Raw genomic sequence first — 13698 nt, forward strand, 5'->3', positions numbered from 1 at the left:
ATCATTGAATCATTGTTACAATGCTCACTTTTCATGGAGTATACTTTTATTTATTTCAAATATTGCGAGGACACAGCTACAAGTTTAGAATTACTTTAAAATGAGAACAAATGTGTGCTTAAGAATAATTTGATTGCAAGGTGCCCACTTATTACATATTTCTGACAGCTGATGGAAAGTTTATTGATGTAAGATGAACAGCAGGTTTGCGAAAAACATAATGAATGAAAATCTGAAGAAATATCTACGGTGCTGGATAAAAATGCAATTAATATTTGCCGTCTCTGATAATTATACAAGAATATACAACAAAAATTCAGATTTAATGTTGACCACAGGTAAAACAAAAAATCTGACTGTATAATAAAAAATAATGATCAAAAATTCAGTATAAACATATGACTGCATCAGCAGCAATCTGATGAGTTCATAGTGTGGACTACATCAGAGGATGCTTAACTACACCAACGTTGTACAAATAAATTAAAAAATCAATTTTAAGCATTTGATTACATTAATGTAACAATTATAATTACACAGAACTTTGGAATTTACATTATTTCTTGGTACAGCGGTATGTTGACACCCTAAAAGCTACAGAACACTGAGCAATAATGAAAAATGGAACAATTGCAGTACATCTACTTACGAGATAATTTTTGACAGAAAATTTTTGTCCCAAAACCCAATTTAGAAGTAATTATGTTACTTAAAATCACATGTTTACAGATGACGTCACTAATATTTGCTCAAGAAACAAATAAGACTGAGTTGTAAATTATGTTCCCCCATGACACCCAAAGTTTCAGATAAAATAAACAATCACCCATTAAGTGATAGGTGAACTTCACATTTATGACTAAACATTGTCCAAGCTCAACCTAACATAATAAGTTATGTTGGTTACTAGATTATAGCTTTTCTATGCATGAAAGTTTTGGTACCCCTAATATTAAGATATCTGAGTAAAGATTACTTAACTGCATCTGTTGTGGAAGTGGCATGTAACAACCCATCTAATACTTTAATTATACAATAAGACAGCAAGCTCACAGTACTCAATACGTATTCCTTTATTATCTGTCGTTTGCCACATTCCAATGAATGAATAACTTCCTCCTGTGATTTAAGGAAAGCTCTATATTTGGCTCAATACAGGGAAATTATTTTAATATTCATTTGAAAGTGAAAATACTGTTAAAAGCAACATGCTGGAAGCTTTTGAGAAATAAAACATTACTTTTGAAATGCTCAAGTAACATTCTGACAAAGAAGAGTGAAAGTAACATTTACCTGAAAGATCTGGTGTCCTTGCTGACTGGAGGTGCTCAGTCTTGAGATGAAGTTGCATGGATGGCAAAGCAAAAATCACCTCCCTCGTATGATTATGATCCTGTAGTTTGCTGCTGCTGGTACTACGTGCTCTTTGCTGCTCAGTTGCTTCTTTCTCACGCTCCAAACTTGGAAATCGATCCACAGCTACAACATTGTAAGAAGCAATACAAATATCAAAGTAAAAGAAAGGCATGCATTTGTAAACGAATTCTTATGGATGATGTTGACTAATGTTAGAGAACAAATGCATTAGTTAAGTGTGAGCAAAATATTAAAAATATGTGCTCGATAACTTCAACAAGCACTATCATTTGATCATAACCAACACACTCAATGAAGGGAATTAAAAGATATAAATAGAGTAAAAAGCAATAACCCATTCACTGACCTACAAATATCAACCATATTTCCTTCATGTTTATGTATTTTCCTTTAGTACCTCTCTTGTATGTTTTACACTGTGTATACCTATACTTGTTCCCCAAAAGCCAGAACAACATGTATGTGAAAGGTGACTTTTCCTATTATTTCTTGTCCCACTATCTCCCCACACCATTAGGCTACATAGCAATGATTATTAATTGTGCGCTTCTGTTCATGCTCTAATCTTATCATCTACAAAATGTTCTCTCTGCACCTTCTCACATGTTCAAATCTTGACTATTGCTTAAGGCATGTGTTCAAGGATGCCCATACAATAGTTTTTAGGGGGGGGGGGGGGGGACTTGAATCTGGGGTTGGACTATTTTTAACATTTTGGAAGGTGAATAGCAACTTTTAAGTAGCTATAAAAAGTTCCAGTTCCAACTCTGTTAAAAGCCTGCATAATACTGACGTTTAAATAATTTTCTTGAAAGAGAAACATCTGACTACTCTATAGTTTTTCCTTTCCCTGAGAGCTGGAGGGAGGAGGGGGGGGGGGGGCTGGGGGACCGTGGTCCCCTTGTCCCTGGGCATGGGCACCTTCACATGTGTTCACTAGCAGGTAAACTTCTGCATGTCATTTGTGGGAACTATCTAAGTTTCGACAACTTGCAGAAGTAGCTTCTGCAAGCTGGTGGAAACAATTTCGTGTATCTTGCTGCAAATACTTGCCAGTTGCTGAAAGTTTTGTGTGTTCAATACCAGTACAAAAACATGAACGTGAAAAAGGAAAATGGCACAAAGACAGAAGAACGGGAATAAATGTACCATCGGTACCCATAAACATACCCGCATGTTCGAGGTATAAGTACACATTTTTTATTGGTGTCTCAGGACAGTGTACTGAACAACATTAGGGCAGTATTTACTTCATTTGCAGACTAATGATTATAGCTATCAGGAGTAGCATGTTTTTAGAATGAATATTACCTCCAAGTACATGTGGTAAGATCAAGCCATTAATGCTTATTTTCCCCTGGGCAGGTGGTCAGATGTTGAAGTGTGGATGCAAAATGGTTAGTATATTCTGACTGGTGCACTCCACTTAGTGGTGCAGTTACAACCACGAAAAAAAAAAAAAAAAAAAAAAAAAAAAAAAAATCCGGGTAATAAATTATGTGACATATTTGCAGGAAGACTGTTGCACACAGAGTAAAAAACTAACACACTGAAATGGGTACATATTAAGGAACTAATTACCACAGTATCCCCATGTTGACTGGAATACTCTCTTTCAAATTCTTAAGGTGACAGGATTAAAATACAGGGAGCAAAAGGCTATGTACAATTTGTACAGAAACCAGATGGCAGTTATAAGAGTCGAGGGATATCAAAGGGAAGCAGTGGTTGGGAAGGGAGTGAGACAGGGTTGTAGCCTCTCCCCGATGTTATTCAATCTGTATACTGAGCAAGCAGTAAAGGAAACAAAAGAAAAGTTCGGAGTAGGCATTAAAATCCATGGAGAAGAAATAAAAACTTTGAGGTTCGCCGATGACATTGTAATTCTGTCAGAGACAGCAAAGGACTTGGAAGAGCAGTTGAACGGAATGGACAGTGTTTTGAAAGGAGGGTATAAGATGAACATCAACAAAAGCAAAACGAGGATAATGGAATGTAGTGGAATTAAGTCGGGTGATGCTGAGGGAATTAGATTAGGAAATGAGACACTTAAAGTAGTAAAGGAGTTTTGCTATTTAGGGAGCAAAATAACTGATGATGGTCGAAGTAGAGAGGATATAAAATGTAGACTGGCAATGGCAGGGAAAGCGTTTCTGAAGAAGAGAAATTTGTTAACATCGAGTATAGATTTAAGTGTCAGGAAGTCATTTCTGAAAGTATTTGTATGGAGTGTAGCCATGTATGGAAGTGAAACATGGACAATAAATAGTTTGGACAAGAAGAGAATAGAAGCTTTCGAAATGTGGTGCTACAGAAGAATGCTGAAGATTAGATGGGTAGATCATGTAACTAATGAGGAGGTATTGAATAGAATTGGGGAGAAGAGGAGTTTGTGGCACAACTTAACCAGAAGAAGGGATTAGTTCGTAGGACATGTTCTGAGGCATCAAGGGATCACCAATTTAGTATTGGAGGGCAGCGTGCAGGGTAAAAATCGTAGAGGGAGACCAAGAGATGAATACACTAAGCAGATTCCGAGGGATGTAGGCTGCAGTAGGTACTGGGAGATGATGAAGCTTGCACAGGATAGAGTAGCATGGAGAGCTGCATCAAACCAGTCTCAGGACTGAAGACCACAACAACATCCCCATTTATACCCCTTACACCTTGTATAATTGGCCACCATCAGCCAAGGAAGTATAAAGGAATTTATGCATTACTTTGTTTCACCATAAGGGGAATAGGATGGCATTAGAGATGTCTTTAAATTTTAGCTATTTTTTAATCTTAGTGTAAACATAAGTAAGTTTGTACAGGTGATACAGCTTGCTACTTTTTAGAATCCTATTTTCAAATGCATTACATTTATAATAAAAGTAACAGACACAGTTTGCAAAAATCACAGGGTAATTAAAAGGCGACCTCTTGGTGACAGCTGGCAGCATTTTTGTACCTTTGTTCCAAATATTTTATTGTACAGCAGACAAGAAATTTTCTATAACTGTATACGGGGTTCTTAGGAAGTTTTTAATTAGAGTGAAGTCCTCCCATTTTAGTTCATTCAATAGTCTTTCTTGATAACTTAAAATGTATGTCTCTGAATCCATTTCTTTACTCAAATGTTTCTTTTTTGTTAATTTTTTGTTTTTGTCACAGTTTTTCTTCAATAATTATCCAACAATGGTGGCAACTGCTCTGGTTCTTAAGAACACACACTGTAAACTTCTCCTTGCCTATCTCATTATGCAATCCTAGTGAAAACACATCTGCAAAGACTTGGACAAGTTAATTTCAGGAACTTGCTGCGAGTGACTTGCAGAAGTAAACCTGCACAAGTTTCAGTTCTAATGTAAACACCTCAGCAAGTGCTTGCATAAGTTACTTGCTAGTGGACACATGCCTTAATGTAATAATCCCTCTTTTTCTATCATGCAGCTCCTTCAATTCAACAACCTGAGTGACTTGCACAACCAATTTAGTTCACATTTTTACAGTTTATTTATTCATTTTTATTTTTTCTCCATGTCCTAATAGTAACTTATGTTTAATCAATGTAGTTTTTCATGGGGACTGTTTCCTTCAAAAAAAAAAAAATAAATAAATAAATAAATAAATAAAAAAAAATAAAAAAAAATACTCATACTGCACTCCATGAACCTCTAGACAGAAACACTTACATCTATTCTGCAAGCCAGTGTACACTGCATGATGGAGGGCACAATATACCAATGCTAGTCATTCCTTTTCCTACTCCCCTTGGAAATGGAATGAGGGAAAAATGGCTATCTATATGCTTCCATACTATCACTGATTTCTCTATATTTGTCGTCCTTATGCAAGATGAATGTTGGTGGCAGTAGAGTCATTCAGCACTCTGTCATAATGTCAGTTCTCTAAACTTTCTCAATAGTGTTTCGCGAAAAGAACATGCCCCCCCCTCCCCCCCCCCCCCTCCCCACAAGGGATTCTGATTTGAGATCACAGAGCCTACTCATGTGATGATCAAACATTTTGGTAACAAAACTAGCAGCATGCCTCTGAATTTCTTCAATGTCTTCCTTCAATATGACCTAATAGTGATCTCAAACAGTACTCAACAAAAGGTTGCGAAAGTGTTCTCCATGCAGCCTTCTTTACAGGTGAGCTACATTTTCCTAGAATTCTCCCAATAAACCAAAATTGACCATCAGCTTTCCCACCATTTCATGGTGCTTTGCAATGCTACACCCAGATATTTAATCAACAAAATGGTTTACACAGGACAGTAGTAATAATGTATTTGAACATTACAGGATCATTTTTTCTAGTCATCTCCTTTAACTTACACTTTTCCATGTTTATAGCAAGCAGCCATTCATCACACCAAATTGAAATTCTGCCCAAGTCATATACAAGTTGCTTCAGGATGAATGTTAATGATTCATCCTGAAGCCAATTGTCTAAGGCCATTGACCTTAAATTAGCACAAAAATGTATTCAGATAAAACTGAATTTGGTATCTGCATTGCAAACATTAATTGCAGATTATTTTGGCATGAACTGGGATCAACCCAGTCTAGCACAATTTCACAGATCAAGTAAAGTTTGATTCTAATCATCACTTCACAACATACTGACATGGCAAAGGAAATGATTTTGTTCTGGAGGTAGAAAAGCAATAAAGAAATCATTAACACAAAAATGATACATAAATAAGTGAACACATCACTCTAAAATGCCTGAAGTTCAAAAAATAATTGCTACTCACCATATAGCGGAGCCGCTGAGTCGCAAAAAGGGACAACAAAAGACTGGTCTGGCTCCAGCTACCAGAGACTGTGGTCACGTGTATGTGAGCGCTCTCTCTCTCTCTCTCTCTCTCTCTCTCTCTCTCTGTGTGTGTGTGTGTGTGTGTGTGTGTGTGTGTGTGTGTGTGTGTGTGTGTGCCAAGTGCATGTTGTCTAATTTTGACAACGGCCTTGTTGGCCAAAGGCTAACTTTCCGACAGTCTTTTATGTTGTGCCTTCCTGTAACTCAGCATATCCGCTACAGGGTGAGTAACAACTACACTTTTCATTATATTGTTACAGTCCAACCTGGATTATCCATTGCTTATAGTTCAAAAATTAATTGTTGGTAATTTAAGTACTGAGTGCAGACAATAATTGCTCCCTGGAGACTTCTTGGAGACAACTCACAATTAACACAAAAAAGTTTAAATGTGTTTCATAGACACTTTATGGCAGAGTAAGAAAGGGGAATTCAGACTATTTGCAATGCACATTGAGTATGTCAAGTTTGACAGCAGACAAATAACGACTAAACATCTTTTACAAAAGTAATTTCCAAGCTAGAATAGCAGTAAATATGGAACTTGTATTAAATTCAGCCCAAACCATTGTTGAGAGGAGAGCTAGAATTTAACTACTGAATGCCGACGTCACATGTAAACTTCTACAATAATTGTGTGTGTGTTGATAACCAAAATAGTATGTACATGTATGTCAATCAGCAAAAGGGTAAAGAAAGAAAGCAGTTACATGCTCAACTACAGTTTCAAAGGTCAGAACCAGAATTTTTCTGGTACTTATCACTTCTTTTACCTCTGGACACATTTGTTAATGTTGAAAAGTCAAGTTGCTAAGTATTTCAGAGTCCTCATTAAATTGTAGAATCTCTTATATCTTGACGGGCAAGTCAGTTCAAAGTCTGGATGAAGGCAAACACCAACCTTTGGATGGATGACAGCTCTACCAAAGCAGACAATGCAAATGTACACATCTGCTGCTCCGTGCAAAAACTGTATGTTTAATGTTAAATAACAGTGGCTTTAAAACCTGCAAATTACTGAAACTTTCATCCACATGGAAAGATGCCTAAATCTGTGGATAGCGATATGTAATATGTATGTTCAACAGTTAAAAGTTGAATGAAATGTGTCTTATCTAAGTTAAGTGAGTTCACCAAACCAGTCAACATTACTTTTGAATATGAGGGTTACACCATAAGCTTTTAGCAGTAATACAGAAAAAAATATTTATAATATAAATGTCACAACTTTTCAAAATACTTTTCATGAGGACTTTTTTCCATCTTTTGAAACCATTTCAAAAATGTCTCAGACGAAGCTTCTTTAGGGAAGTCATTTAGAGCACTGCTGTGTGTTGCAACAGCCTTGTCATCAGATGAAAAACACTTCCCATGAATTTTTTTTCCTTTGTATCTGGGAAAAGGAAGTAGTCATCCAGAGCCAGGTTATGTGAATAGGGTGGGTGCAGTAACACTCACACTTCTTCCTTCTCCAAGATGTCCATTGTTCTGGCAGCTGGGTGTGCTGAAGCATTGCTGTGATGCAGGAGACTGCCTGTTATTCAACTTTGGGTGCTGTGACTTCCATGTGGCATGTGGTCTCCCTGTGACTTTCAGCATTCAGCCACATACCAGTCAGCATTGACTGTGCAACGCGTGCCCGAGGTCACAGAGATGGTGAAGAAAGTTCTAGAGCTCCTACTTTTCAAAACTTTCATGGGTGGTTCCTCACCTGGAAAGCACCATCTTGAAGAGCATCTCTTTATTTTGGGATCATAATGGAACATCCACGCTTTGTCACCTATGTTGATATTGTGAGTTCCTTTGAGTCACCATTTGTTGAATTTTTCAAGCATAAAACAACACCAATCCATTCTTGTGTGGTTTTGGGCTTCTGTCCAGGTTATGTGGCACCCAATGGGCACACCTCTTGCTTAGGTGAAAATGATCATGAATAATGGTCTGCACTGCAGTTAACCCAAATTTTTTAGGGCCTCTTCAATGTCACAAAATGTGACAAGAGGTTCATCATCTATCACTTTCATTACAGTATCAATGTTTTCTTGGGTCACTGCCAATGATGACAGATTGAACTAACATTCATCTTTAAGACACTCCCAACCCCTTGAAAATTCATGAAACTATTTCCAATGGTGACCCTAGAAGGAGCAGACTCACCAAAAACACAAACCAGAGATGAGTGACAGTCTTCTGCATTTAACTTCTTTTTGTAGCCATAACAAACCACTGTGCAAAAATTTGCAGTGCAACAGATTCATCTTGCAGTGTCACACTCAGCACTGTCTGCGTCTTCACTCACTGTTCGCAGTATGGTTTGAAATCCAGTGGCAGGGGGACTGCTGCATGCATGCTCTGAGGTCTAGAAAAACTGCTGTTTGAAATTAAGATAATCCCACTGTTGTCAAACTTCCTATTTAAGAGCTGCTGAAAACTTTTGGGGAAGCCTCCGCATTTCATTTATTGCTCCTTCTGCTGTTCCAGCTTTGCTAGACTTCATTATGCTGCTTGCATCATCAGCAAAGGTTTGTTAGACTTGATTATGATGCTTGCATCATCATCAAAGGGAACTATTTTTGTTTTAGCAGCAGAAGATGCAAGTCATTTATATGCAGCAAGAACAGTGGTGTTATCATAATTGAAGCCTGTGGAATGCCAGTACGAATTTGTCCCCGCTGAAAAGAATATTCATAATGAGAGCTGCATGAGCTACATGGCTATTTCGCGTCACACTGATAAAACAGGGACCAACAATGTGATTCTTGAAAAGCCTGCATTGAACTGTTTATTCACTTCTCTCAATTATTGCATATTTTTAACTGAGCAGTAGTGCATATCGTGAAGATCGATTTGCTCACAGTTTTTGAATCGCTGTATCACTGATCGTTCTTCGTAGGCACTATTCGGACAACTATACTTCATTGTGAATGTCATTGCCATGAAGCTTCTGGTGGAGCAAAATGGGAAAAGGATGAAATGTGCTGCAATGTAGTATTTACACAACACTCCTTTGGCTGATACCTCTAGCATATTCACACTGGGCTCGGACAATCAGGATGCCTTCCAGTTTTCAACCACATCTCTCCTCTAACAGGTGAACAATTTTCTCCATAAATGAAAACTATATCCACATTTACAACTATCATATACATTGTGAAAATCAGAATCGATCCTTGTTCAAGTTGTCTGTCTGCTGCAATTGCAGAGCACACACTTATGGGCCTAAAGCACCTAGTTAAACACACAACCATACCAGATATACATGTCTGCTTACATCTGATACAGTACAACAAGCATTAGAAGAACCCCTTTTCCTGATGAAAGAAGCTCTTTGATTGGTTAAACCAATGCCAAAGATAAGGTACACAGGGAGAAAGGAGGGAGTGTGTGTGTGTGTGTGTGTGTGTGTGTGTGTGAGAGAGAGAGAGAGAGAGAGAGAGAGAGAGAGAGAGAGAGAGAGAGAGAGATTGTGTCAATTTAGCAGCTATAAACGGTAAAAAGAAATGCATCCTTTTCTTCTGTCCATTGGGTGACTCACTCTTAATTTTTGTTCTTAATTGATTTGTTCCATTCTTTGTTGTCTTTAAGTTTCCCTATCAGTTTTCTTCCTTTATAAGAGAAGAAACCTACTAATTTCAAAATATTCCTGCTGCCTATTGAAAGACTTCCCTTCCTCCTTGGAAAACTGTATCTATATTTAATAACTTAATGCAAGTATATTGATGGAGCCACTTTGATTCATAACGTAGGACAATCTTGAAAAATTACTTGGAATGGGCAATGAGTAACATCACCTTTCAACACTGTAGGAAAAGACATATTGCTACTACCGTAAAGAAGACACATGAAGTTGCAGACAGATACAATTACGAGACACTCACAACAGCTTTCGGCCACAGCCATTGTCAGTAAAAGAGAGACACCTCACTCACACAAACAAGCACACATGACCACCAACTCCAGCATCTCGGACCGGAAGGCAACATCACGTGGGATGCAAGAAGCAATCTGGAGAGGGTGAGGGAAGAAAAGGGGAAGGAATAGTAGTCTACGGGTGGGGAGAGAGACAAACACTGTCTGGTGGAGTGTGCAGGGACTAGATTGCCAACAGGCACAACATCGAGATGTTGTGGGGCAGGGAGGTGGAGCAAAAAAGGAACAAAAAAGGAGAGGAGCAGTGAAAGGCATGCAGGTGCGTTGGTAGAGGGCTGCAAATAAACAGGGCAGGAGCTGAGAGGACAGGGGTGGTGGAAACTGTTGGATAGAGGGTCTCGACATGGTATGTCACTGTAGGTTGAGACCAGGATAATTATGAGAGTGAGTGGAGAATGTGTTGTAAGTATAACTCCAATCTACACAGTTCAGAGAAGCTGGTGGTGTAGGGAAGGTTCCAGATGGCTCGGGTAGTGAAGCAGCCATTGAAATCAAGTGCGTTATGTTCAGCTGTATGTTGTGCCATTGGGTGGTCTACTTTGCTCTTGGCCACAGTTTCACAGTGGCCATTCATCCTAATGGGCAGCTGGTTGTTAGTCACACCAACATAAAAAGCTGTACAGATTGCAGCAGAGCTGGTAAATAACATGGCTGCTTTCACAGGTGGGGTGCCCCCAATGGGATAGTATAAACCTGTGACAGGACTGGAAAAAGAAGTATGGGGTGCGTGGATTGGGCAGGTTTTGCACCTGAGTCTTCCTCAGGTATATGATCCTTGTGGTAAGGGATTGGGATTGGGAGTTGCATAGGGATGGATTAGGATGTTGTGGAGGTTGGGTGGGCGATGGAACACCACTTTAGGAGGGGTGGGAAGTACCTTGGGTAGGATGTGCCACAAGGTGGTCTACTTTGCTGTTGCTCACAGTTTGATGGTCGCCATTCATCCTGCCCGAGATGCTTCCCACCACTCCTAAAGCGGTGTTCTGTCGCCCACCCAACTACCACAAATCCTAGTCCATCACTATGCCACTCCCAATCCCAACCCCTTGTCACAAGGATCATATCTCTGTGGAAGACCCAGGTGCAAAACCTGCGCAATCCATTTACACAGCACTTCCTTTTCTAGTCCTATCATAGGTTTATCTTGCCTCATGAGAGGCCGGGCCACCTGTGAAAGCAACCATGTCCTTTACCAGCTCTGCTGAGACATTGCACAGCTTTTTATATTTGTGTGACTTGCAACCAGCTGTCTACAGGATGAAAGGCTACCATCAAACTGTGGCCAACAGCAAAGTAGACCACTTGTGGCTCAACATGCAGCTGAACACAACACACTTGATTTCAATGGCTGCTTCACTATCCAAGCCATCTGGATCCTTCCCTCCACCACCAGCTTCTATGAGTTGCGCAGATGGGAGTTATCCTTACAAGACATTCTCTGCTCCCATAATTATCCCGGCCTCAACCTATGGTAATATACTGTGTCCACACCTTCCACCCAACAGTTTCCACCCCCTCTGTCCTTTCATCCGCTCCCCAATCTCATCTCTCGCCCAGTTTATTTGCAGCCCTTTGCCAATGCATCTGCAAGCCTTTCCCTGCTTCTCTCTTTTTTGTTCCTTTTTTCCCCACCTCCCTGCCCCACAACCTCCCGTTGGCAATCTAGTCCCTGCACACTCCACCACACAGTGTTCGTCTCTCTCCCATCTGTACACTATTATCTCTCCTCTTTCCCTCCCCCACCGTCTCCAGATTGCTGCTTGCATCACACGAGATGTTGCATTCTGGCCCGAGATGCTGAAGTTGGCAGTCATATGTGCATGAGGTGTGCTTGTTTGTGTGAGTTTTCTGAATCGTGTGTGTGCGTGTGTGTGTGTGTGTGTGTGTGTGTGTGTGTCTTTTACTGACAAAGGCTGTTGTCGAAAGCTACTGTGAGTGTCTTTTAATTGTGCCTGTCTGCAACACAACATGGCTTCTTTACAGTAAGTAGCAATCTGTCTTTTCCTATATTGTTAATATTCCTAATTGGAGTTTCCATTGTTTAACATCATTTTTCTTAATATAACACAAAGAACCAAACACTTAGCTCAAGTCACTAATGCCACTGATCTAATGGCCCTCAACAGTCAGTCAGTTTGAATCGTGGTGGATCAATATATAGTCAGCAAGGAGATGAAGAGATGACAAGGTGGTGGTGCATGTAGTCCCTTATGATTAGACTGTGTGTCAATGCCTCTGATTAAATTTCACGGCTCTCCACTTTGTCTCAAAATATTGATGAACCAACAGGCGCAAATTGTGCTCATATTCTCTGTCTGACAAAACAACATGTCACTTTTGGCATCGAAATGCTCAATATACCAAACTACGTTTTAGCTACCTCATTTTGTAGAAAGCATATGTGCAAAGGTGGGGTAGTTATTTATGTGAAAAACAGCCTGTCCTTTAATACAATAGATGTAGAGTAATATTGTGTAGAGAAAGACTTTGAGGCATGTGCCACAGAAATAGTAGAAGCTAACAAGAAACTGGTAATCGTAGCAGTATACAGGGCTCCATCTGGTAATTTTAAAGTATTCATGAAACAATTAGATTCTGTGCTATTGTATCTCACAAGAAAAAATAGGGACATTATAGTGACTGGAGATTTTAATATAGATTTCCTAGAAAGCTCATCTTCGAAGACAAAGTTTGCACATTTAATGCATACCTACAACCTTGTCTCCACTGTCAGTTTTCCCACAAGAACTACTGCCACTTCCAGCACTCTAACAGACAATATCTTTGTAGATATGAGTAAAACTAATCACATCAAAGTTGAAAAAGTCATATGTGGTCTCTCTGATCATGATGGGCAAATAATCACAACTGACAACTTTAATACAAATCAGGACAAAGCTAGTGCACCGTGGAAAACCATTAGAAACATGAATGAGGGAAATATACAAAAATTCAAATTATGCATCTGGGACACTGCCTGGAGGCATGTTTATCTTGCAAATGATGTTAATACAAAATATAATTTATTTACTGATGAATTATCAGGTATATTTGAAAATGCCTTTCCAAAAAAGGTCTGTAGACTACAGAACAGGCAATCAAGCAAAAAACCATGGCTCACCAAGGGCATAAAAATATCATGCCAGAGAAAAAGAGAACTATATATAATATTCAGACAATCCAATAATCCCCTCCAGATGAAATATTATAGGACATACTGCAAAATCTTAACTAAAGTCATTAAAAAATCTTAAAGTATGTGCATACAATCTGAAATTAACTGTTCAAACAATAAAATTAGAACGATTTGGAATGTAATAAAGAGGGAAACAGGTACTGCACAATCTGACAATGAAAAAACTGCTGTCCTAAAAATTAACGATTTGGAAATAACTGATAGTAAACAGATAGCAGACACATTTAACAACCACTTTCTAAGTGTCACCTCTCAAATAGGTTGCTGTGGTGACCTAAGGGAAGCTGCAGATATTCTGAAACTTAACTTCCCACAATGTTTTAATGATATAAATGTAACACCCATAACTGTTAATGAAATAAAAAAAATAATTCACTCATTGAAAA

General features: G+C 38.9%; 1 protein-coding gene across 1 annotated transcript in view; it reads right to left on the minus strand.

Moving 5' to 3' along the window:
* The window catches only part of LOC126457180 (transmembrane protein KIAA1109), a 507473-nt gene that overhangs the window by 19737 nt on the left and 474038 nt on the right, over positions 1–13698 (minus strand). Inside the window, exon 83 of the mRNA XM_050093265.1 lies at positions 1294–1479. Within this exon, the coding sequence (XP_049949222.1) occupies positions 1294–1479 (186 nt within the window). The remainder of the gene's footprint in view (positions 1–1293; positions 1480–13698) is intronic.

The sequence above is a fragment of the Schistocerca serialis genome, chromosome 2, assembly GCF_023864345.2.
Source record: "Schistocerca serialis cubense isolate TAMUIC-IGC-003099 chromosome 2, iqSchSeri2.2, whole genome shotgun sequence".
Lineage (NCBI taxonomy): Eukaryota > Metazoa > Arthropoda > Insecta > Orthoptera > Acrididae > Schistocerca > Schistocerca serialis.